Genomic DNA, 27,408 nt, shown 5'->3' on the forward strand with positions numbered 1-27,408 from the left:
AAGAGCAGTGCTAACAGCGTCGCCTATCTCACTGACGTCATCAAGTCCCGCGCGTCTTCCTTCATCATGATTGGCTGAAGTCTCTTCACAGTACAGTCGCCATGGATCCTTGCCGGGAAGCAGCTGTCCAGACTGAAGATGTCAGGGTAAGTGTTGTCGGTGTAGTCAGCACCGTTACGCTGTACCACACCCCTATTGATGTGTTATTCCTCTTTTTTCTATTTCTACATATGGATGTAATGTTTGGGTATCCATATACTTTTGGCTATGTAGTGTATCAATAGCCAGTCAAGCAAGCAGCACCTGGAACAATAACTGCACATATGTCAATTAGGTCAGATTTCCCTGACATCAAGTTTCATCAATTTTCAATTTAAGCCGATTTCATTGAGCAAAATAATTATTTCTGATGACCCACACAAGGTGCAATGTGAACCGGTAATCAAGAAGAAATGGAATCAAAAATCTGTGGATTGAGAGCTAGATATCCGTGGATGGAAAGCTGAGCAGAGATCTGTGGATGGAAAGCTGAGCAGAGATCTGTGGATGGAAAGCTGAGCAGAGATCTGTGGATGGAAAGCTGAGCAGAGATCTGTGGATGGAAAGCTGAGCAGAGATCTGTGGATGGAAAGCTGAGCAGAGATCCGTGGATGGAAAGCTGAGCAGAGATCCGTGGATGGAAAGCTGAGCAGAGATCCGTGGATGGTTAACTAATCAGAACTCTGCAGATGGAGAGCTAATCAGAGATCTGCGGATGGAGAGCTAATCAGAGATTTGTGGATGGAGAGCAAATCAAAAATCTGTGGGTGGAGAGCAAGAGATATGTGGATAATCAGAGATCAGCGGATGGAGAGCTAATCAGAGATCTGTAGATGAAAAGCTAATCGGAGATCTGTAGATGGACAGAGAAGTAGGATTCCCATGTTTCCAAGACTTCAAAGAACAGACCCATTTTCCACATAAAATCTTTTACTCACAGTATTGTTTCCCCACATTTTAAATTTCTGATAAGTTGAAATTAATCAGGACAAGTTGGAAATGGGTACCTTATTTGGTACATAAAAGGAAATATGTGTTGGGCCTTAGCAAATTTCATAGGTGTTTTTCATTGTTGATTCCAAAATTTTGGGAGTCCTACACAAGAGTGACATCTAAATAGTGAAAGAAAACTTTGTGTGAAGAAAGAAATAAAAATATATGTACAAAGAACTAAGCTGAAATTTATGGATAGAGAACAAAGCAAATGATCTTTGGCCAAAGAGAAAATCAACTCATCAGCAGATATAAAATTAAAAGGGTCTGGAACACAAACGGCAACTAAAAGAGAATCAATGTGTGCAGTGCAGATGCATAAACTCACCATGTGACAGGAACAAAAGAAAAATGATTTCTTTTTTTCTGACTGCAGTAGAGTGATATCTCTGGGAACAGCTGGTGCCAGAGAAGTATTATAAAACCCTAGGGACACTGAATTCTTTGTGGGATGATGACATTTTATTACCAACCCACATAAAAAAAAAGATACATGTAACACAAAGACTTTCAAATCCTGCATTCTAAATTCTTTAGATGTAAACCACAGTTCCCAGTCACAAATGGAAAAAAAAATGTGGTTTCGAACAGCACCTTATTTTCTGTAGTCATTAAGACTGATGACTAAATTATCATGAACTGGAGATAAGAGAACATATTTATGGAAACTGTTCCTACAGGTAACCGTGTGCAAAAAAGAGGAGTTGCTCATAGATTCAAAGGGGCAGATTAAATTCCTCGCATTGTGCTTTAGAACAATGCGGAACCCGCACTATTACCATTACTACGGTAATAGATGCTCATTATTACCATTACTACAGTAATTTCAATGCTGATTTTTGCTCGCGGTAAAATTACTGTAGTAACGGTAATAATGCGTGCCCCGCATTATTCTAAACAACAACCTAAGGAATTGAATCTGCCTCAAAATGTCATTTATCTAAGACAGTATAGAAAATGAAGGTAATTGTCTGTCTAGTTGCTACAGCTGACAACATATTTTCTTCACAATTGCCTGTGGAAGTTTTCAGAAATTAAAACATTAAAAGAGAAAAAAGGTCCAGTTTCCCAATTCCTTTGACAATTTTGCAGCCTGGATCACTTATTTTCTATCTTTTCAACTGCCTACTCTCATACTAAACTTCTTTCACTTATGTCCTCTTTTCACCTCTCCCAATGGACCTGGTCTCACTCCCACTGTGATCGACACTCCATTCACCTTGTCTTCTCCCGCTACTGCTCCATCTCTTGTTTCTCCAACTTAGTCATCCCACTCTCCGACCACAACCTTCTTTGTTTCAGCCTCAAGTTACCTCATACCCTCCCCCCTGCACTAAAATCCACACGTACACAACTAAAACCTAAGTACTCTTAACCCAATCCACTTCTCATTTTCACCAAAACAACTACTTTCTCCTATGACTGCACTGTCCTGCCCTAATCAGGCTGCCTCTTTCTACAACAAAGCACTCCCTTCAGCCCTAGACAATGCAACTCCAGCTACAAGATACAGTCTCAGAGGATCCAAACCCCATCCATAGCACACCAAACAGACCCATTACTTGCAAATGTGTTCCCGCACTGCAGCGCACCTGTCACGGGCACTAGGAGTCTTTACCCAGGTATCACCAGATGATGGACTTACCAGAGCAGTAAAGGTGGTAATATGGTACTCTGGTAGCGGGGTGATCACGGAACAGGAGACAGCAGATGGTAAGAGAATGCTCGTGGAAAGTCTATGACTAGCAGCACTGGTAATAGGTAGATAACTGTACACGAGGTACTGGATGGACAAGGAAACGTGAGGGTAGTCAGTGGTCTGCGGATAGCAAGTTGTACCACTGCTATAGTGAGGAGGAATGTCCAGAAGTAACGAGGAGGTGATGAGAGTCAGCGGTCTGCGTATAGCAAGTTGTACCGCTGTCTAGGTGAGGGAATGGAATCCACGTGACGGTATCCGGGGAGTCAGTGGTCTGCGTTAGCAAGTTGTACCGCTGTCTAGGTGAGGGATACTGGAAACTGGTGACTCAGGAAACAGGGAACAGTGGTCTGCCTCTAGCAAGTTGTACCACTGAAATATATACGTGAGAAGGAACACGGGGAGATAAATGCAATGCAGAGTATACACGGGCACACTGAACTTGATCCCACGATGATATGCACAAAATAGTAATAACTGAGCAGCACTGCACAAATATACAAAGTAACAAGAACTATCCAGGCTAAAAGGTAACACAGTCAAATGATGGCAATAGTCTCAGTGGATAGGAAACGCCAGAGGAGAACAACTCAGTCCAGCAAGATATGCAATACACCAGCACAGTCAATGAGAAGTATGCATACCGTGGTTCAGGAGAGCAGGCTGTCAGAGAGAGGTGCAGGGATACCTGAACGGCTGGAGGCCGGCAGGATATGAAGTCCCAGGAGGATGTAAGCGGTAACCAAGTAGGTGCAGCGCACAGGTAGGTAGACCAGCAAGGATGGAAACAATACTCAGGAAGCAGTAGTATATAGAACTGGACACCTGGAGAACACAGGAGAGTAGAGGTGGTCTAGCCGAGATGAAAGCAGCGGAGCGTTGATCCAATGCAGACAGGCGAGTTGACACAAGCAGGAACGCTGTAGAAGCACGAAGAGCGGATCAGCTGGCTGCAGACACGATGAGTACTGGAGGGTTGCGATGAGCAGGGCACTGCAGATACATGGAGGCAGCGGATAGGAATCAGCTGGTGCAGTCACGATGAAACACGAGAGAGTTGAGCTGAGCAGGATACGGTAGATACACGGAGGCAGCAGATAGGAATCAGCTGGTGCAGTCACGATGAAACACTGGAGAGTTGAGCTGAGCAGGATACGGTAGATACACGGAGGCAGCGGATAGGAATCAGCTGGTGCAGTCACGATGAAACACAGGAGAGTTGAAGTGAGCTGGAAACTGTAGAGCACGGAGGCAGCGGATAGGAATCAGCTGGTGCAGTCACGATGAAACACGGGAGAGTTGAAGTGGACTGGAAACTGTAAAAGCACAGAGGCAGCGGATAGGAATCAGCTGGTGCAGTCACGATGAAACACAGGAGAGTTGAGATAAGCAGGATACTGTAGATACACGGAGGCAGCGGATAGGAATCAGCTGGTGCAGTCACGATGAAACACGGGAGAGTTGAAGTGGACTGGAAACTGTAGAAGCACAGAGGCAGCGGATAGGAATCAGCTGGTGCAGTCACGATGAAACACAGGAGAGTTGAAGTGGTCTGGAAAATGTAGAAGCACAGAGGCAGCGGATAGGAATCAGCTGGTGCAGTCACGATGAAACACAGGAGAGTTGAAGTGGTCTGGAAACCACAAACGAACAACAGGAATCAGCAGGAGCTGAATACACGAGGAAACACTGGAACACCTTCAGAGGCTCATGGGGAATGAGACTCTAAGATCAGGCAACGAGGTATTGACCTCAGGTGCTTTAAAAAGGGGGTGTTGCCTGATCAGCCAATTAACTAAAAGGAACATGTACTGAAGGTTTGAAAGGGCTGCACATGCGCAGACCCTCAGGATGGTGGACGGCCACGGTTCCTAAACACACGAGAAGTAGCACTCACAGTCCGGTGAGTGACAGCACCACTGGAAGAAATCTCGTACCTATCCAGATTTCCTCCACTATAAATTAATCCTTTCATGTTACAGCACTGCACTTTCCATTGTCAAACGAGCATACTCCCTCCTCACATCCAGACACTCTCACAGTCCTGTCGACTACACCTTAAAAATATTGCCAGAATACGCCCTTTCTTACCCATGATGCTACCAAAACTCTTATCCATTCTCTCATAATCTCCCATTTTGGCTACTCCTGCTATCTGGCATTCCCAAATCCCATGTATCGCAATTCAATCCATCCTAAATGCAGCTGCATGACCGATCTTCCCCTCTCATGGCTCCTCATCTGCTACACCACTTTGCAAATCCCTACACTGACTCCCTGTGCTCTCCAATTCAAATTACTCACCCTTACCTACCAAGCCCTCAACAACACCATCCCTTCATACATCTCAAACCTCATATCAAAATACTCTCTCGTGTGCCCTTTTTAGATCTACCTCTGACCTGCACCTTGTCTCGTCTCTGGTAACCACCTCTCACTCCCACCTACAAGACTTCTCCCGTGCTGCTACCCACATATAGAATTCTCTACCACACCCAATGAGGCTTTCCCACAACCTTCAAAAATTCATATGCTCTCTAAAACCAGAGATGCTTACTGACCCCTGTGTTTTGGTTTTGGAGCTAGATTAGCTTCGTGTTTTGGGTTTGGCAAAACCGCCCTCGCGTGTTTTGGATCTGTATTTTTTGGAAAAATTTCTAAAATCACATAATTTTGCACTTTTTTTATTTCTACATTATTATTAACCTCAATAACACTAATTTCCAGTCAATTTTGACCACCTCACAGGTCACAGTATTATTTTCATATACTTTCAGCCAAAGACTGCAGCAAGCTGGCTGGATGCTAATCGACAGAGCAACGACACAAACACACAGCAGTTCATAGCACATCTAGGAAACGTTGCCACACAGCAGTGACAGAAAAAAAAGAAAAGTGGTGCAAGATGGAATTGTCCTTGGGCTCTCCCACCCACCCTTATGTAAGATATTGAAAAGGACATGTACAGTTTAACAAACCAAACACTCCAACGACAAGGAATCGACTTTGTGGCTGAAGTGCTTGGTTTGTTTGAGACCTCACAAAACAAGCTAACAATGGGCTTAAAGCACGTAAGCTAACTGTGCTGTTAATGAACTCCACAGTGGCAAGATGTTGTTGTCATCATCCTCAGCCTCCTCCTCCTCACCTTCATCAGTGTGTACATCATCCTCACACAATATTAATTCATCCACGCTGGAATTCACTATTACAGAAGTCTCTGTACTTTGATGTAATTGGTGGTAAAGGCCTTTCTCGTGGAAATTGTAGTTCATTTTGATGAACATCATCTTTTCCACATTTTGAGGAAGTAGCCTCCAATGCCGAACGCTGACAAGGTTCACAGCTGTGCTGAAAACTCTTTCCGAGTACACACTGGAGGGTGGGAAGCTTAGATATTGCAAAGTGAGTTGGTACATAGGGCTCCAAATTCCCTTTTTTTTTTCCTCACAGTATGTAAAGGGACTGTCTGACGTGTCTATTTCTATGCTGCGCTAAAATAATCCTGCACCATCCTCTGGATGTTGATAGTAAGATCAGGTGGAGTTACGGCAGAGGTGTCACGGTTTTTGGTCAATTCTTTTAGACCAGACCAGATGTCAAAGTTTTGTACTGAGTCATCTGCATCATCCCTGGATCTCTTGCGAAAGCTAAGTTTTTTCCTAGCAGCAATTGACTGAGAAACTGAAGGAGGAGACGCCATCCTGTCATGTAACACTTGAGCTGTCATCTTGCTCACCAGGAGCTCCTTGCATCTCTTGAGATCTGGGTCAGTTGGAATGAAAGAGAAGACATATCTCTTAAAAATAGGATCAAGCACAGTTGCCAAAATGTAGTGATCCGATTTCAAGATTTTGATAACTTTTGGATCCTGGCGAAGCGAATAAAATACTTGATCTACAAGTCCGACATACTTAGCGGAATGGCTTTGTTTCATCTCCTCCTTCAATTTCTGGAGCTACTTTTCCAAAAGTCTACTTAAGGGAATCACTTGGCTCAAGCTAGCAGTGTCTAAACTCACTTCACAGGTGACTACTTTGAATGGTTTCACCATCTTGCACAACACAGAAAGTATTCTCCACTGCACTTGAGTAAAATACATTCCCTCTCCTTTCCCAATGTCATGGCTTGTGAAGTAAGCGTGGATGGCTTTTCGCTGTTCCTCCATCCTCAGAAGCATATACAGGGTGGAATTCCACCTTGTTACCACCTCTTGCTTCAGTTGGTGGCAGGGCACATTAAATTGTTCTTGTAGCTGCTGCAATCTCCTACATACTGTTACAGAATGGCGGAAATGTCCAGATATTTTACGGGCCACAGACAGCATCTCCTGCACGTCCCTGTCATTTGTCAAAAAGCTCTGCACCAGCAAGTTGATTGTGTGAGCAAAACAGGAAATGTGATGGATTTCACACAGCTGTAATGCTCTCACTATATTGGTGGCGTTATCAGAAATGACATATCCTGAGGAGAATCCAAGCAGGAAAAGCCATGTTGCAATGACATCCCTTAGTTTTTGTAACAGATTGTCAGCTGTATGCCTCTTAGTGAGGTCGGTGATATACAAAGTAGCCTGCTTCTGAAACATGTGACGTAGTTGGGTACATGCTGCTGCTGTTCCTGCTGGGAAAGGCGAATCACCAACCAAGTGGGCTGTCAGTCATATAATCTTTAGTTTGACCAGTTACGCTTGTCCACATATCTGTGGTTAAGTGTACAGTTGGTAATATGGCATTTTGTAGCCCAATTATTACAATTTTACGAACCTTCTGGTAGAGGTGCGGAATAGTTTTTCTTGTAACGGGGACACAAGACCTCAAATAGCTGTTTAATAATAGTGGATATTGGACACGGATCTAATACTAGCATAGTCCCCATGCCATCTGTGATCCGCTTTGCGACTAGGTGACAGCTTTCATACTTGCTTTCTCCTGTTTAACAGTCAATTGTGGTAAACTACTAGTAGTCTTCATTTTGGTCTGCTTCTGGGTTGAAGCAGACCCGCAGCAGCAGCAGCGAGACTAACGCTCAATAATTATTCAGAGGAATCATGGATAGTGGAGGAGTCATCTAGCCTTAGCAACTCAAATACAGGACTAACTCTGATCACTACAGAGGATATTGATGAGGACGGTGTTGAGGGTATAGATTGCAGGTGCTGGGATCTAGGTGAGAGAAGGGAGCTAGCTGATGCTGGACTGCTTGCTGTTATTTTTTTAGCATAAGTTTGAGATTTTCCCAACACCTTGCCATGAACTTGCTTCAAATGGCGTAACATGGATGAGGTTCCTAAATAGTTAAGGTCCCTACCTCTACTGACTGTGGCTTTACAAACGCTACAAATGGCTAGACAACTGTCAGGATTTGGGTAAAAATAATTCCACACATAAGAGGTGGATTTTTTGGTCTTATGCCCGGGCATGACAATGGTCTTCTTCTTATCACTGGCAAGAACTGCTTCCACTGGTGCAGGACTTACACAAACAGCATCATCCTCATCAACATCCTCATTAGCGCAGTCATCAGCTACACAAAGATCCCCCTCATCCTGTTGCAATTCCAAAGTGACATCCTCAATTTGTGTATCACCGGCTACACTTGGGCTGCGCATCTACACATCTGCAGAAATGCTGAAAGGAGGCTTTTTTATAAGTATAGTATCAGAAAGGTCAGGCTTACACCTAGCACTCGTCGATAAACTCTCCTCAGGGATTTGTGTCATTTCTGAATCTGAACATACTGTTTCTTCTAATGCCTTACTGTTTTCTTTCAGCTCGGCTTTTACACATAAAAGTATTTGGGCACCACTTGCTGAGTCAGAATGACAAGGTCTTGCTTGGTCATGACTGACCGTACAAGAAGATGCCTCAGTGACAGTTGCAGGACTAGCACTCACAGAGAAAGGTGAAGGCCTGATTCTTTCCTTGCCACTGCGTGTGTAAAATTGCATGTTGGCAATTTTATTTTTTTCAGCACTTAACTTTGCCTGGATTACAGGTGTTTTTTTCTTTACCAAAGTAAAAGGTGCTTTTCACATTTTTGTTTCCCTGACTTAAAAACACTATGCACTTTAACATAGGCTTTAGCGGATGACGTAGAGAGATTATTATCAGCATGACTGGTGCCAGCAGCTGCTTTGTACTCCTGGTCTTCTGTGGACTGATGTGAATCCATTTTGCTGACACAGTACAAATGTAACTATAGACTTTTAATAACACTGCCAGCTCTATTATTATAATTTCGGTTTCAGCACTGAAAACTGCCACCTCGACTGTTTCTGGGTGAGCTATGGCACAGTACAATGTCACTGGAGACTTTTAATTCCACTGCCAGCCCTATAATGTGTCTTTAGTCACTGAAAACTGCCACCTCTCCAGTTTCTGGGTGAGCTATGCCACAGTAAAATGTCACTGGAGACTTTTAAAAACTCTTCTATGCTGCGCTAAAATAATCCTCTTGAAACAATGAAACATGTTTTGGGGTTAGATTGTTGTTCTTTAGATTGATAAAGCACCGCATCCAGATGATATTTTTTCTGTATTTATGGACTCCAAACTAATGGCATCCTTAGGGAAAGACATATAGTCCAAATATATAGATCAAACACCAAACTAGGCATATTATAGAATCCTCCTATTATTACAATTTTGCTTTCAGCACTGAAAAATACAATCTCTCCTGTTTCTGGGTGAGCTATGGCACAGTACAATGTCACTGGAGACTTTTAATTCCACTGCCAGCCCCATAATGTGTCTTTCAGCACTGAAAACTGCCACCTCTTCTGTTTCTGTGTGGGCTATGGCCAGCCATTTATCAATTAGGAAAAACGACAGGATCTTAACATGTGTAGGTAATTTGGTCGCTTATTTTATGACTGCCAAATAACCTAGATTGTCCCCACAGATGCATGTTTAGGTGAGTGAAAAATACATTTTACAAAAGTGTTCTTGAGATTGTATTGCAATTATTGTTTGTAGATAACACATACAGTGCTGAATCGAAATGTTATACATAAATTAAGGGGAACAAATAGTTTTTGGAGGATACGCCTAAACACATACATGCCAGTAATGAAAAAGTAGTCTCTTTTCATGAAGAACTGCAGGTCACAGTAACATTTGCATGTCAACATTAAAACTATAAAGCTACTGTAACTGCCCTCTGGGAGTTCTTTATTGTATCCAGAAAGTATTGTGCAATTTTTTACTTGGCACAAAAACCACTATTATGTGAGGAACCAACATGAGAAACATGCACTTAATACCACAATCTACTTGACCTGTGAAAATGTGAGTGTGACCAGACCTTCCATGTTGGGAGATGGCCTACGAAAACCTGAATGCTTCTCAAAAACATTAGTGTTCATATATCATTTGTTGCTGAGTTTTCATGTTATAGCAGCTGCCAATGGATGATATAAAAAGCTGCTAACACATAAAATGAACAAATAGTAAACATGGTACTTCAAAAGTATCAAATGCTACAATGCTTATAGACAACATGATCTAATAAGATGTGTGCACAACTAAATTATGCAGGATTTATACATAAAGTTAATTCAGTAAAATACTTTATATCTAGTAAATGGATGAAATATTGAAGGGATTCTAAAAAAACAAATTCTTATAAAGGGTTCTTAAAAAATAAATACCTATAGCAACTGGTAAAGTGGTGACTTTTGGGTGTTTGTGGACTAGTCCCAGTTTGTCAGTCCTGCATCTTCCCCCGTAATCTGATTATCCATAGGACCACTGATCAAAAATAGCAACATTTACTAGGTGCAATTAATATACAGCCTTTGTCCCAAATGTACGGGAAACCTAGCAAAATAATTCTAAATGTGTCAACAAATTCATAACGATAAAATCTTATATTCGTATATTTTACGACTGGTTGGTTTAAGCTCAAAATGTGATTCTAGTTTTATTTTTGTTTGGTTTGTTTGCCAAGCTGACAGCTGTCACCTGGAGCTTTTCAGTAAATGTCTCCCAGATGGGTCAGTGTTTGAGGAAACAGTTCAAGTTCAGTCAAATGAGACAGGATGATAAGCTGGGAGATCTCCAAATCAAAATAGTAAAAATGCTGGTGAAAGAAAATGCTGAAGAAGTGGCTTTTACTAAGGCACAGGTGTTGCCTGTTGACACTGTTTATTTTCAAAAGAAACCCGTAATAAGGGCATGACTACAGTCACGGTAATTTTGATTTACTACAGCCGCAACATTTTACTTTAAAAGTGTTCTTATTTAATGTCACATCCAGCATAATTGTTCCCAGGCCCCTCAACAAAATTGTACTGCATGCCAGAAAACCCATTACCAGGAGGTAGCTAAATAATTAGTGAGTGGTCAGTTTCAGAGAAGTCAGCTCTCCAAAATGAATAGAGACGATAGTTCTCCAAGCATAGGGCATGCTTAGACAAATAGTGTGCGGCAGAGTTGGAAGATGCTCTGGCTACTAGAGGTACATTTCTGCTATGAATGGAGCTCGGTCTCTTCAAAAACAATTATATTTTTTGTTAACTGGTGCTGGGTCCTGGAAGACCCCCTTTTCTTGTTACTAATCTGCCCTCTGTTTATGACGCAAATCACTCCAGTCTCTTCTAGTTCCCTTGTGGCTTTACTATGTCTTTTTCTTGTGACTGTACCTGTACTTGTTTTAGAATACGTATGTTTTTACTTATTTGCAGCGTTTTGTCGCTGTTTATTTCTGCTAATTATTTTGTCAACTGCTCTTTGTAGGAACCCTTTGTTCGTATCATGATGTATGCTGGTTCTCTATGTAAAGGTCATATCAGTTCAGTAAAATGCTTACTTATTTCTTTAGTTGTACTTTGTAATATTACATGCCAACTAATCAGGTCACTCTGTGGGGGTTAGACTGTGCAGCCACATGCTAAGCTAGGAACACCACCCAAAATATGCAATCTACTCTACACAGAGCTCACCTGGAGCTCATTTAATATCTCATGCAGCACATGATATCTAATTTTTACATGAGGATACAAAACAAGGATCTTTTCTGAGCTTAGCTTATATATACAAAAGAACACCCGGGTCTGACCAGATTTTCCCCTGTAGTCACCATCATCAATGCACTTCCTGCATAAACGGATGCAATTACATTAAAATAGGTACATGCCTTCACAAAACCTTTGCAGTGTGACCCTTACTGCCTTGTAAGTGTGTAATAACTACAAATATACACTCAGTGGCCACTTTATTAGATACATCTTTCAAATACTGGGTAGGACCCCCCTTTGCCCCCAGAACAGCCTTTGTTCTTTGTGGTATGGATGCAGCAAGGTGCTGCAAACATTCCTTAGGGATACTGGTCCTTGTAGACATGATCGCATCACTCAGTTCCTGCAGATATATTGGCTGCACATTCATGCTGTGAATCACCCATGTCACCAAGACATGTGCTTGTGACATGACACATTATTCTACAGTAAGTAGTCATTAGAAGATGAGTAGTCTGTGGCCATAATGGGATGCACATGGTTAGAAACAATACTCAGGTAGGTTGTGGCATTTAACAATGCTCAATTGGTATTAACATGTGCCAAGGAAACATTTCCCACACCATTACACTACCACCACCACAGCCTGAACTGATGACTTGGAATCCAGGATGGATCCATGTTTGTTTATGCCAATTTCTGACACTACCATCTGCATGTTGCAGCAGATATCAAGATTCATCAGACCATGTTTTTCCAGTCTTGAACTGTCCAGTTGTGGTGAGTCGGTGCCCACTGTAGCCTCAGTTTTCAAACCCAATGTGATCTTCTGCTGCTGTAGCCCATCCACTTCAAGGTTCAACGTACTTTGTATCCTGCATACCATTGTTGTAAAGCATAGGTACTTGAGTTACTGGCGCCTTCCTCTCAGCTTGAACCAGTCTGACCATTCTCCTCTGACCTCTCTCATAAACAAGGTGTTTTTGCCCACATAACTAGCTCTCAGTGGGTGATTTTTGTTTTGTGCACCAGTCTCTGTAAACTCTAGAGACTATTGAGCATGAAAATCCCCAGAGATCAGCTGTTTCTGAGAAACTCAAACTACCACATCTAACACCAACAATAATTTCACGGCCAAAGTTACTTAGATCACATTTCTTCCCCATTCTGGTGTTTGGTCTCAGCAACAGCTGAACCCACCATGTTTCCATGCTTTTATGCTTTGAGTTGCTGCCACATGATTGGCGGATTAGATATTTGCGTTAACAAGCAGGTGTACCTAATAAACTGGGCACTGAATGTTTATGGCAACATGTAGTGCATAATTCAATATTTTTAAGAAATACTCTGACATTCAAAAAAAGGTAATATAGTATAGTGAGCCACTACAACATTCCAATATAAATATTTGCATTCTTATTTTTGTACGTTATGTTTGTACAGTATCTAAATTACAAATTCAGACCATGCAGTTTATACTAAAAAAAAGAATAATTTTTGAGATTTTGTACCAACGTTTAGCTCTGTTGTTACAGTATGTTAATTCAATTATTTTCAGCTCTTTAACCCCTTTGCTGCTGAGGCATTTTCACCCCTGTCCTGAACCTAATTTGGCACTTTTGGGCTCACCACATTCCAACTTCAAAATCAGTAATTCCTTTGTGCAGAACCTACACAAACCATACCTTGTTTTTTCAGAAGACTTTACAATTTCAGACAACACCATTGGTTTCTTTATAACCAGGGGTATTTTTCATATTTCTTTATAAAGTAGTTTCCGTAAAGTGTTGCAATATTGTAAATTAACACATTTCTAACTTTACAAAAAAAAAAATTTTTTTTTTTTTTTTTAAAACATAGACACACAGTTGAAAAAAAGGGATTGTCATAGCTTTCAAACCTTTCTGAATAGCTGCAAACCTCCATGTAAGAACAGTACTTCATTTTTATGGGTTGACCTTGTATACTTATACTCCTGGCACTCCTAAGCTGCTACCACTTAATGGGGGAGCTCAATACAGAGCGATAAGCCGCTGGACATCATCCCAATGTCTGGTTGTGCTCATTGTCAGGTATTATGGTTGCCGAACATCATGGATTTTCCTGCGAACCTGGGGTGCGAGGAAGAATCTGTGATGTAACATCGCCTTGAAGTGCCTTCGCGACTGTTTCAGAAGCACTCCCGCGGCACATCACTGGGAATTTAATTTTTTTTTTTTTACAAATATGAGATGCAGGGCCATCTTTTCCATTGGGCACGATGGGCAGGTGCCCGGGGGCCCCACGGGCAAGGGGGCCCCATAGGCAGGGCTCTTAATTAGAATAAATAATCCTGCAAAAGAAAAAACCTGCAAAAAAAACCTTCAAGGGTCACTGAGCAAGTACATCTATCTCTATCTCTATATATCTCTATACATCTATATATATATATATATATATATATATATACATATGTGTGTAGGGGCACCGGTGCACTGCTTTGCCCGGGGGCCCATAATGTTGTACATTTTAAAGGTCACAAATACACACAAAAACAGTATTGGAAATGTACATCACTGAGGAAACTGGACAACCTATTGCATGAAATGAGAGGTTAATTACCTTTCTAACCCAAGCGCCTAGAATACACAATAGTTTCCAGAAGGTGGCACAATACAGGGACATTTTTCAATTTTTATTATACAAATATGCACCTAATACTTCTTTGTATGTCTGGTGATCACATCTACATTACACCAGCAATGTCCAACAATAACAATGTACATAACAGCAGTACCCAGATTATCCAGAAAGGGACATCGCACTTAACAAAAGTTGGTAAGTTCATAAATCACTGCTCAATTAAATTATATCAGCACCGCCCACATTATGTCAGCAGTGTGCAAATTATGCCATAACTGCCCCATTATGAAAGAGATGGCCACCATTATATTAAGAGAATGCGTAACAGGCGCTCTATCTGAAAGTGTTGTGCAGGTGACACCTCGCCAATGCATCCTGCCTCTCACAGCCACTCTGTATCTCACTTCCAGGATCTGCTCTTTTATATTTTGAGGCATTCAGACATGAGGCACAACCAGGAGCTGACACAGCGCTGCGCTTCTATAGAAAGCTGAAGTTCCAGAGAGGATGAAGGAGGCAGGATATACGTTGCGGAGCTGTAACTATGCAGCCTACCCATGTGCAGTTTAACTTTTCAGCCAATGGGACATTCCCCAGGACACTGGGAACCTTCAGGCGAGCAACAAATTCCAGGTCTACCCTGGGAGTTTGGGAACAGTTGATACGTCAGAACATGAATGTGAACTAATTGCAGTGCAGCTATGCAGCATGTATATTTCTTATTGGTCCCCATGTCTTGTAATTCTAATTGGAGGAAGATTTAGAAGAATGCGATTACATTGCCAAGCAAAAATGCTTTACATTGTTCTGATCATTTAATGAGCTTTCTAAATATAATTATTTGTGTTTACACAAATCTAGGTATTAACAGTAATAGTTTTTGCTGCTTGGCCTTCCAGCAGCTGCACTCAAGTAATGTCATTCTGTATCATTGAGTGTCAATAGTCAGGTGGTTTTACCTTTTCATTCCTTAGTTCTATAAATGCACCAATGGCAGGCTAATGATATGTGCACAAGGACACATTTCTAATTTGCTATTAAAAACATAATAAATTAAAATATTTTTATCACCTTTCAATCTGATGTTGTCCTTTATACATCTGGATTTAGACTCCTCTCTCAGAACGAGGTGCAATAGGGAGGTATTTCAAGTGCTTTTGCAGAGTGCATATGTCTATGAACCCCTCATCACAGCATGAAGAGCCCCTAATAATGAGCATTCTCCACCCCTTTATCTCATGCACCACTAAATCGAAAACTAATTCCTGCAACGTTCTGCAAAATGAGGCATACCACAGCACTTATACCCTACGTTGCTAGGAATGCCTTCACTCCACCAATGCCTCCGCTCTGCCTGTGCCAATTGCTCCTCCGCAAACTCTACCAACCTATTTCATAAACACATGCAAATCTAGGTGCACCACCGGTGCAAAGATGCTTTTGCACTGTGAAGCGGAGAATTTTTACTTTGTAAATTACTTTTTTTTGCAATTTGTATCTATCTTACACCTGATAAAAATTGAATAAAGTCGGGATAAAAAAAACGTATGCATCCTGTGTACACAAGCCCTACACTAGGGCTCAGAGGAATAATGGAAGATAAATACCAGGATAATACAATTGTAAATCGAAGAGGGAGATTGTCGCAAATGATTAATTAGGTAGTTTGAATAAATGTTGAACAGCATTTGTGCAGAGCGCATTCAAAACACTTTCAGAGAATCTCCAAACTTGCATATACACACACAGGTTTAAATCTTACACCTTCAACACACACGCTTTAATGCTGATAGTCTAAACACATAATCTAAGCGATTAGACCTGTAAACAATTTTTCTAACAATTGTTCGCTTCGCTTTGAGTCAACCTCAAAAGGTGCTTACAGTGTTAACAAGCATCAACGCTCATTACAATATAATGGATGTCTATGGGAATGCATGTTGGGTACGTAATACACTATACTGCAAGGAAACTTTGACAACACGCTTCAAATACTCTGTTAGTTTAGCGCCACAGTTAGGTCCATAGGCCGTCACCGACATACAGTGGGGGCAGCAGTTTTCGGCCTAACAATCTACTGGTAACTAGTGACTGACGCATGTGGCACAAGGTTGCTACTGAATAGATCAACAGCATTTGGGCAGCACGGGGGCTAAGAGGTTAGCACTTCTGCCTTACAGCACTGGGGACATGAGTTCAATTCCCGACCATGGCCTTATCTGTGAGGAGTTTGTATGTTCTCCTCATGTTTGCATGGGTTTCCTCCCACACTCCAAAAACATACTGGTAGGTTACTTGGCTGCTAACAAATTGACCCTAGTCTCTGTGTGTGTGTGTGTGTGTGTGTGTGTGTGTGTGTGTTTGTGTGTGTGTGTGTGAATTTGGACTGTAAGCTCCAATGGGGCAGAGACTGATGTGAATGAGTTCTCTGTACAGCGCGACGAAATTAGCGGCGCTATATAAATAAATGGTGATGATGATGATGATGATGAACAGCATTCTCATGAATATTGGTCAAGCAAACAAAATGGCTGCCTCCACTGATACGTATGTTTAAAGACAAACAAGGAAATACACAAGTTGCTACTAGTACTAGTAATTCATATATAACAACTGGAGAACTTTGATCTATGATGGAGGAAATATTGTATGTGCACCACACTTACTGTGGGTAACAATACTGAGCTATTGAAGAAAATGAAAGTTAACATAGGCCAGATTTTATACAGTTGCGTAACTAGCTCACAAATTACATTCATTATTAAATACGTGCAAATAAAGACATTTTATATATATATGTTTATGAATCATTAAGATATTTTTAGTATAAGGTAAACATATTACGGTAAACTGATTAAGCAGACCTTAAGAAAGAGTAGTTTACCTATACAAATAGAGAACAGAAAACACTTCTTAGCAAGGAATGCATTTAGTATCTTTCGATATCTTACACATGAAAGACTTGATTATGATTTGGGGTTGACCACGTCTAAGTAAACATGTTTACGTTAAGGTATGCGAAAAATAACTAAATTCATTCAGAATCTGCAAGTAAACACAGGACTTGATTTATAGGTTATGTGCATAAGGGACAGGAATATCTGAATATAAATATGCAATGATAGCAGATCCATAGCCTTGATAAATTGGAATAAGAAAAAGTGTTGACATGTAATGTGAGGAAAGTATTCATGAGAACATGTCTATGAAGTTTGGAAGTTTATACAAACTATAATCAACTATTAAACCTTTCTGAGGTGGGGATTCCAATTGGCAAGTATCTGCAGGTATATGGTGTTACTAACCAGCGTGATAACATTACAAACTAGACAATATGACTTATTGTACTCACCATTTAGAGAGGAAGAGTAACAATGAGCATATAGCCTTCCCTGTGGCAGCCAGTAGAACGGTTTAGTCTACATCCAGATGGGTGGTATTTGGGAGAGAATCTGAAGTGTTTGTTGACAGAAACAACTGATCTGTCCAATCAAAATCCAATCAAGTCATTCATTAGTCAACTGTTTCCTACAGGATACAGTGATACTCCTGGGTGGAAGACAATTCAACAAGATGTTCTTCCTACTATAAAACAATAACACCCGCAGAATTCTCTAGATAACACTGATTTAAAAGTTGCATATGATCACCTTTTCTAATTTTGTTTTCACTTAGAGTAGACCTACAATAAAAACTATATTTACAATCCCATTAGTTAATAGAGAAACCTGCAACTGAACAGTGCAGAGTAAAAATTTTCCACAAGACAGTGTGCAGGTAAGTAAATACGTGGAGTAGGGTATAAAGGGACAAGAACTTCCTTTTCCCAAAAAACTAGCACAAAACCTTGCACAGAAATATCTGATAACATTTAAGTAGAGTATCCCAGTAAATATTTAAGTATAAGTATCCCAGGTAGGAGACTGTATTCCTCAATTTCCTTTAATAATGAGGCTTCCCGCCTGAGAAACCCTAGTACAGCTGTTATACACTGGTGCCCAAATATGTACCCAATATTCCATGTGCAGTCTAACCAATGACTTATACAAGAGTAAAGTTTAGTGTGCATCAATGTCCCTTTCTATGCCTGCAAGGTCTGCATATTAGGTGCTTAGCATTGACTGATACTACCAAACTTATTTTCCACCATTATTCCTAAACTCTTTACCATATCTGATTCCCCCAGTTGTATTGTAGAGTATAAGTAGTAAAACTCTTGGGTGCGTAACCTTACATTTATCTACCATTTATTTGCCATTTCCCAAACTAAATTTCTCTTTAACTCAAGTCTTACTGAGTTACTGTCCTTCTCAGTGCTGACCTTACATAGTTTATGATCATCTGCATATATAGATACTTTATAAGTCATGATTATTTACTTTGTTTATGGTTGGTTATCCTAGTACTTTAATTTTTATGCAAAAATGTATGTGAAAGGTTAACAAAAGCTTTCACAGAATCCAAATATATCAGCTGCATTCTCAAGATCCACTTTACAATGTACCTACATAATAACTAACCAGGTTTGTTTGTTTGGCATGAACAGTCCTTTATAAAACTGTGATGACTGTATTATCAGATTACTTACATTTCTTTGATTGTAAGTAAACATACTATGTAAAACCTATGGTATTTGTTATGAAATTTATGCCCAGAGAGACTCAATGAAATGCTCTTCAACAGACCTACTCAACATATAAGTGCTGCAAATAATATTTACCACCATCACCTATAACATCTTTGGGTATGACCACAAATTTGGACGATAGATGATGCTATCAGTTGGTGTGTCTACCCTGTCTAATTTGCCCACACATGTGTGACCTGTTTTTCGGCCTGTGTGAGGCCACTGTTTCATTAAACTTCATCATCATCATCATTTATTTATATAGCTCCAGCAAATTCTGTAGCGCTTTACAATTGGGAACAAACATTAATAAGACAATACTGGGTAATACATACAGGCAGAGAGATAAGAGAACCCTGCTCGCAAGCTTACAATCTATGGGACAATGGGAGTTTGAACACAGGGGCATGTGCTACATCATATTGCACAACGGACCAGCTAGAATGCAAAGGTAAAAGTACTGAGTGGGCTGTGTGTGGCAATGTTGGTCAGAGGGTTGTCGTCTTGTGTTAGCTGTGTAGAGGGTGGTAATAGGGTAATCTAGGGAGATAAAGATGGTAGTTGAGGAATATCATAAGCTTGTCTGAAGAGGTGGGTTTTCAGAGAATGCTTGAAGGTTTGAAGACTAGAGGAAAGTCTTACTGTGCAAGGGAGGGAATTCCACAAAGTGGGTGCAGCCCGAAAAAAGTCCTGTAACCGAGAATGTGAGGATGTGATGAGAATGGAAGAGAGACGTAGATCTTGTGCAGAACGGAGGTGTCGAGTTGGGAGATATTTTGAGACAAGTGAGGAGATGTATGTCGGTGCAATTTTGTTGACGGCCTTGTATGTTAGTAGAAGAATTTTTGTTAATTTTTTGAAAAATGTTCTTTAGATGTATGTAACATGATTTAGATATAGAGTCGATGTGGGGAATAAATGATAGTTGTGATTCAAGCTTGCGTGGTGGGATTTATGGTCATGCTATCAACAGAAATAGAAATGTCAGGCAGGAAGCTTCTGTTTTTGGGTGGGGATATTATTAATTCAGTTTTTGAGAGATTGAGTTTGAGTTGGCGAGAAGACATCCAGATGAAATGGCAGAAAGACAGCCAGTAACGCGAGACAACACAGATGGTGAAAGATTGGAGAGGATAGATAGATTTGTGTATCATCCGTACAGAGATGATATTGAAATCCAAAGGAGCTTATTAGTTTTCCAAGAGAAGTGGTGTAAATAGAGAATAGCAGAGGACCTAGGACTGAGCCTTGTGGTACTCCAACTGATAAAGGAAGGAAGCGGAGCAGAGGTGGATCCAGAGAAATTAACACTGAAAGAGTGATTAGATAGGTAGGATGAGAACCAGTATAGGACAGTGCCTTCAAGACCTAGGGATTGTAGCGTTTGTATGAGGAGAGAGTGGTCAACAGTGTCAAATGCAGCAGAGAGATAAAGGAGAATTAGAAGAGAGTAATGGTTTTTACTTTTTGCTGTGATCAAATCATTGACAACCTTGGTCAGCGCAGTCTCTGTGGAGTGTTGAGAGCGAAAGCCTGACTGAAGAGAATCCAGTAGGTTGCTTGCTGTAAGAAAGTGTGTGAGGCGAGTGTAGGCAATTTTCTCGAAAAGCTTGGAGGGGCATGGGAGCTGAGAGATGGGGTGGTACGGTAATTTACGAGAGAGTTAGGGTCAGAATTTTGTTATTTTCAAATGGGAGTAATCACTGCATGCTTGAATAGTGATGGAAAAATATCAGTAGAAAAAGATTGATTACAGATTTTAGTTAGAGGGGAAATGAGCACAGGAGACAGGGACCTACTAAACTTTTGCATATATATATTGTTTATTTTTTTATGAGGCCCCATGTGTGGTAGCCATGGTGGCCCTATAAGGTATACCTACTAGTTTCTAAATAAGTTTAACATTTTGAGTTTGGAAGGTTTGGTCTTAGTAAGGAAGGGCTGGATCCATCTTTAATGGCCAACTGAACAGCCGACAAAGGAGATAGAACTCACATTTTCTTATGTCACGGTAGAGAAAGGTTTACATATGTATTTAAAAATGATACAAAATGCAGTTAATTTTTATTTTAGGTTTAGTGGTCTTTAAAAGACCATAACACCTTAAATACAGGATGGCTCATATGAAAGTGCTACAAACAACTTTCACAGATATATGTATGTAAAAGTTTAAGGCGCTTATTAGAACAGAGATAACATTAGTTGCACAGCAAATGTAAAGAGAATGTCAAGATTGTTCTGTCAATGTGGATCATAATACCAGCTTTCTTTTATGTAGCACAACTTGTATTTAACCAGTACAGAGCCCTTTTCTAGGTTCTTTATATCTATTGGATTTTTATTGGTACCCCAGTTCTGCAGACCATGGGGTAAGTGTATCAAGCTGAGAGTTTTCTGGCAGGTTTGAAAAAACAATCAGATTCTAGCTATCATTTATTTAGTACAATCTACAAAATGACAGCTAGAATCTGATTGGTTGCTATAGGCAACATCTCCACTTTTCAAACCTGCCGGAAAACTCTCAGCTTGATACATTTACCCCCATGTTGTGTTGTAATTATATGGGGGTTTTCTGTGTTAATGTCCTTGAGAGCACTGATACTGGTGTGGTCCACAAGATACAGAGAAGACACATAATAAATCTTAAATACACAATCAGCACAGAAATGTATACTAACAGTTCATTTAACCTTTGTCTCTGTGAATGTATACAAGTTGTTATATATACAATAACAATCTTCTCTTTTCTATTTGCACAGCTAGAAATGATTTTACTTTGAAGATTAAAATGTATATGTGTTTTTAATCCAGCACTGCGGAGAATCTCTGCATCTACTAATTTACATCTGGATTGAGTTCCACCACTCTGAGGAATTAAATAGTCAAATTTCCACATTTTTTCTTTTTGTTGAAAAAAAAAAAAAAAAAGAAGAAAAAAAAAAAACTTTAGGGACTCATGTTGCATAAACAGAACAAATTGTTTTCACTAGAGCAGATAGTTTTATACATTGTTGCATAAGCTGTATAAAATATTTTAGAGGAAGGTCAGATGGCAAGACCCTGTTCTCCCTCCTTCGCTCTTATTAATGTTGTATAAGCTCTCTGAACGGCTTTAACCCCTCAGCTCTCCAGAGCGTTATTCCCCTGTACACAAGCTGAACATGACTGTTTGAGTCATGACTTGAACATAACACAAGCAAAAGAAGAAAAAAGAAAAGAAAAAATAAGTGATGTTTCTATGGATGTTGCAACAAGCCATAAACGTCTTGATTTGGAATTTCTAAAAAAATATACAAGCCACTCCATACCGCTAATCCTGACACAGGCGAATTGTAGCTCACCAGCTGTTGTAAGACTCTAATTGCCAGCAATCCCTGCCAATTTGACCGACTATCTCTATCTTACATACAATATGATACCTCTGCTGTCTGCAGTCACCAGAATAATGTGCCAGTGATACAATGGAAGAGTAGTGTTACACCTGCAATTTCTGTCACACAATGTTCTATAGTTACAATAGATCAGATATCAATTAGGATTTGTGAAAAACCAAGTTGGCCAATAACTGCAAACAGCTTGTGCATGCCATTATCAACCAATGTGACTAACTGGGAGCTGCAGGATCCAGTCGTGCAGTCGGAACGCCAAATAGCCAAATCTGTTCAGTATCTATTCTATCGCGCCTCACATACAGTGTATATCGCAAAGTCGGACACAGATCTGGTTGCCCAGCGCTCGATCCAATCTACCTGTGTACAGGCAGCTTTACATCATCATCACCATTTATTTATATAGCGCCACTGATTCCGCAGCGCTGTACAGAGAACTCATTCACATCAGCCCCTGCCCCATTGGAGCTTACAAACTAAATACCCTAACACACACACACACACACACACACACAGACACACACACACACACACACAGAGAAACAGAGAGTAGGGTCAATTTTTATAGCAGTCTTTTTGGAGTGTGGGAGGAAACGGAGCACTCTTGAAAACTGGTAAAGATCTGCAATATGGTTAGCTATTGTAGCTACCACCTGACATTTACTTTTGCTATTCTTATTTGCTAACGTGCTTTACTCTCGTATCACTGGATCACATTCTATTTAGAACTCAATTGCAAATCATTACATTTACCAACTTTGAACCTTACGCTCTGCTGTCCAGTCTCCCACTTTGACTAGGCTCCCCTGTAAGGATAAGACATCTGGTATACACTATTACTGCACAAATTTTTTGCCATCTGCAAACACAGAGAGAATATTTTTAGTGCCAACTAACTGGACTGGTACAGGACAGGACACTTGGGATAGAGTATAAACCATTGTTATTGTTTCTCTGCACTTGTATTTAAACTAATTTTTGATTGCAGTACAAATAATATTGTTCTGACCAATAGTTGTATTCATATGCCTAATGGGGCTCACCCTTTAATGCTTTTATTTTCAGTGTTTCATAAATCCACATTTTCTAAAACATATTCTTAAAAGAGATTTCTTAAAATCTCATTAGGCACCAACCCCATTTGATTTGTCACTTGCAGCCTTTGAGGTGTCGCATGCAGCCTTTTTCTTTGTCTGTCTTTGGTCTTCCTTTGACTTCATTTTGTTGCCACAGCATAGTACTACATGCAACATCCAATCATGAGAATGGATACTGCAACTTTGTCAAGCTGTCAGTTGAATGTGTACATGACCCTGTTTTTTACACTACCGTTTGACCTGTCATATGAGGCCAGTCACACAACAAAAATCACAAGAGTATCCATTTCGCATTGTTAACTCTTTAAGACCGTCAATAAACACTTGTTTAAAAAAAAAAAAAAAAATCACAAAAGTAGTTCTGACTTCAAGAGCAAAGTCCAATTGCCAACAAATGACTGACAATTAAAATATCATCCCTGCCAATCATAGATATCTCTATCTCACATACAATAGGATCATTTGAATATATAGCAAAGGCTTTATTTTACTGCGCTGAGTAATATACGTGAAATAAATAGTTTAAACTTAATAATGTCCTTCACACACCACTCCTTTGTAGCAGGTTGCCATGTTAGGAGGGAGAGTGTGTGACAACTTGCCAGACTTGATGTGCAGAAATGCACTGTGTGAACTGGTGGATTTATACAGAAGGGCCATTGATGTCACAGGTGACTGGCATATCAGCTTCTTGACCTCTATGGGATCCAATCACGAAACTGGTCTAAAATGTGGGAGGAGCTTTGCTGTCAATAGTGGATTGGAGAGGCAATCGTTATTTTTTACCATAGCTGCAGTGTAACACTGACCAATGTATTTAACGTTCATGTTTCATATCTAACAATTCAGTGTTGGGGTTTAGTGGTTAATTAAGTCGCAAAACTAGTAATTGTTAGAGTTGCTGGCAGTTTAATATTGCCTGGATAGAATGGGTAAAATTTACGTCTGTCTATGTGTTACCGACCGAGTCTCATATACATAACCTTAATATTTTACACTAAATCCAGTATTGTTTCACTACAACTTATGGTAAATGACAACATAAAAGTAAATCCCAGCAACAACAAGCTCTTGTGAATACAATCGGCTGAAACGGAACACAACTGGGCTTAATAGTAACATGGTACAACAGGCATAATCGTGCTGACAACAACCAAATATTGAAAAATGACATCATCAAATTGGTTTCAGTGGGTCACAACACAATTGTACACATTCCACTATATTATTAAATAAGCCCCACCGCACTTTATTCATACTGAATTCAAGAAAAAAATAAATGAATTACTAAATGATTCTGTTACATGTATATCATACTTCTGATAAACAGAAATCTACTCCTCTAAAATATACATAAATAAATGGTTAGGTTTGTTGCTTGGACTATTAAGCATAAATGTGTTTATGATCCTAGGGGGCAGGTTACAATCCCACCTATTTGTTTACCTTGTAACATGGACGTTTTCTTTTAATGCTAAAATTATATAACACCTATTGTCGCTGCGCTATTTTACCAACTTTGTTTATCTGAGGCTAAATTAAACGTAGTATGGTGCTGACTTCTCTCACCACTGTAGTGTACTGATATAGGGTCCTGTCAGATCTTATCAGGCAAGGTTCAGATACTTTCACATTTTGTGGGTGACTTACAAAACCCATAAGTATTTCCCAGATTCAGTGGTTCAATGGTTCGGTGGATGTTTGTTTTGCATCCAAAAGCCGATCAGTTCAGAACAAATGTTAATAAAAAAAACATATTTTTTGTCAATTTGATGTGAGCTACTCCTTTTATTTCTGCAGTAACACTAGTATGTTTGAAAAATGAGAGATGTCATTAAATATTCACTTCATTCATTGTCTGTACATGATGCAAGTTTACATACTGCAATAATACTGGATATAATAAGTGCATATTTTTACTGAAAAAGTGCAATATATATGCTTATTGGACAGCTTAAAGCAGATATAGGCCACATACTGTTATAAAAAGATAAAATAAAAGTATGATGGAACAAATACTATCACAGTGACACAGATCCACAATATGTCATCAGAGGTAACTCTTTTATTTTGTGTGTGAATGTCAGTTTAGTTACATTTCATACTTTAAATTGAGGTTTGCTTTTTGTATAACAACAATATGATTCCACAAGTCTAGCTAACAGAGTATTTAGCGAATCTGGTATTTAAATGAGTCATAGCCAATAAAAATGTGACCTATTCCAGGTGAAACAAATTATTTTGCATGGAAAATACATATACCTATACATAAATCAGTAACTTGACCAGGCTAAAAGACGATTGATATATTGTACATCCTATTTTTAGCTGCTGAGTGGAGACTGTGGTACTTCATACGCAATTACCAACTAATTTGTGTTTAAGAAAATCTCCACCAATATCATATTTCAGAGTTTTTCTATATATATGTATGTGTTGGCATAATAATACAATGTATATAGATTTGCTGTAGTATACTCACATAAAGGCCACTGTGCTTGTCTCCAAAGAAAGTGAAGGCTCTGGAGATGGGCAGTAGTCCTGATCCACCATCATCCTGTCTGCGGGTTACCAAGTCTCCCTCTTGAGGGCCAAATGGGTAGAAATCTGACAAAGGTACCAAGCAGTGGGCACCCGAAAACACATACCACAGAACCAAAAGCTGGGCCAGTGACCCCATCCCCAGAAATAGCAAAAAAAAGACTCTGCCCAGAGTGGTACTACAGTACCCAGGGAGTATTTGGAATGTCCTATTCAACTAACCCGATGCTCCCTGTGTATTGTTTATCACCAGTCTGCCTCCTTCTGATAGTCACTAGGGATTCTGTCGACCTGTTCAAAGGTCTTGTATTTCGCACAGAGCACAGTGCAGCGTTACCATCTTCATGCTACAGGTTTCAATGTCTTTTCTGCAATTAACCTCTTTGCCCTGAATGTCTTTTCTGCAATTAACCTCTTTGCCCTGTGTGTTAGTATTACACTAAAGGAACAGACTCACTTTTCCCTGTCACCTCCAGCAAGATGAGTAGGGATGTTAGTTTCTATCCTGAATACTGTCTTATTTGTATAGCTCATCCAGCCTCATATATTGCAGAATGCCCTGCAACATCTCTCAGACTACCCCTCTATACCAGCCGTCACCCTGCATTACTCCTCTATGCCAGCCTGTCCCTGCATTACCTCTCTATGCAAACCTGTCCCTGCATTACCCCTCTACCAGCCTGTCTCTAGCCGTATATGCCAGTGTGTACTACTTAATTTGCTTCCCAATTCCCGAAATACCCTCCTATGCCAGCATGTCTCTGGACAACCTTTCTGTCTCTGTCTACAAGACCACTCTATGCCAGCCTATCTCTGCAATACGCCTGAGTGCCAGCTTGCCCCTGCACTAGCCCTCTGCTAGCCTGACCGGCACACGGCAGTAAGTAGTCAGCACAGTCTCTGTTATCACCCTCCTTTAGAGCGCAGTATGTTGCTTCTTAGCACTTTCTCTGACTGTCTCTCTTTGTAATTTCGAGCACTTTCTAACCAGTTTAAGGCACTCTCACTCTCCCTGTGCAGCCTGCAGCTCAGTGACACTGAATTCTCTGTTCAGAACTGACTGGGGGGTTCTCTATCCCCTCCCCCATTACTCTAACAACCCCCCGGAATGAGAGGTGGGGGCCCCTGCCAATCAGGAACGACCCTGTCCTTGGTGACGCTGTCTCTTAAAGAGCCCGGGAAGGCCGAGCGTGAAGAGGTTAAAGTGAGAAGTTTGGAGAGAGGAGCTCTGGAATGTGTGGGACCTCTTGCAAAGCATCATGGGAATCACAGTCCCCGGGCTACAGATATATGTACACATGCACTGACAATGAAGCTGGATGCACCGTGGTTGCCTCAAGTTCACTGGTACTCTGCAGGACGTCACCTCTATTGCCCTGTGGACTTGTGTGAATAATACTTCACAGGAGACTTGAAGCCAATCCGGGCCATTAACCCTTACA

The 27,408-nt window shown here is 40.4% G+C and overlaps 1 protein-coding gene and 1 long non-coding RNA gene across 6 annotated transcripts in view; one reads left to right on the plus strand and one right to left on the minus strand.

Annotated features, from left to right (window-relative positions):
- SNED1 (sushi, nidogen and EGF like domains 1) overlaps positions 1-27,147 on the minus strand; it is a 123,009-nt gene extending 95,862 nt beyond the window's left edge. For 4 of the 5 annotated variants that reach the window (XM_075201788.1, XM_075201786.1, XM_075201785.1 and 1 more), the window contains exon 1: positions 25,908-27,147. In XM_075201788.1, coding sequence (XP_075057889.1) covers positions 25,908-26,105 — 198 coding nt within the window. In that variant the 5' untranslated portion in view covers positions 26,106-27,147. The remainder of the gene's footprint in view (positions 1-25,907) is intronic. The other variant, XM_075201784.1, reaches the window with a different exon arrangement.
- Positions 103-15,390, plus strand: LOC142143719 (uncharacterized). Its single transcript, XR_012689568.1, has 2 exons — positions 103-146; positions 14,723-15,390. It is a non-coding gene; the product is annotated as an uncharacterized LOC142143719 (long non-coding RNA).
- Positions 27,148-27,408: the final 261 nt, after the last annotated feature.

This window comes from Mixophyes fleayi, chromosome 3 (assembly GCF_038048845.1).
Source record: "Mixophyes fleayi isolate aMixFle1 chromosome 3, aMixFle1.hap1, whole genome shotgun sequence".
NCBI classification, from domain to species: domain Eukaryota; kingdom Metazoa; phylum Chordata; class Amphibia; order Anura; family Limnodynastidae; genus Mixophyes; species Mixophyes fleayi.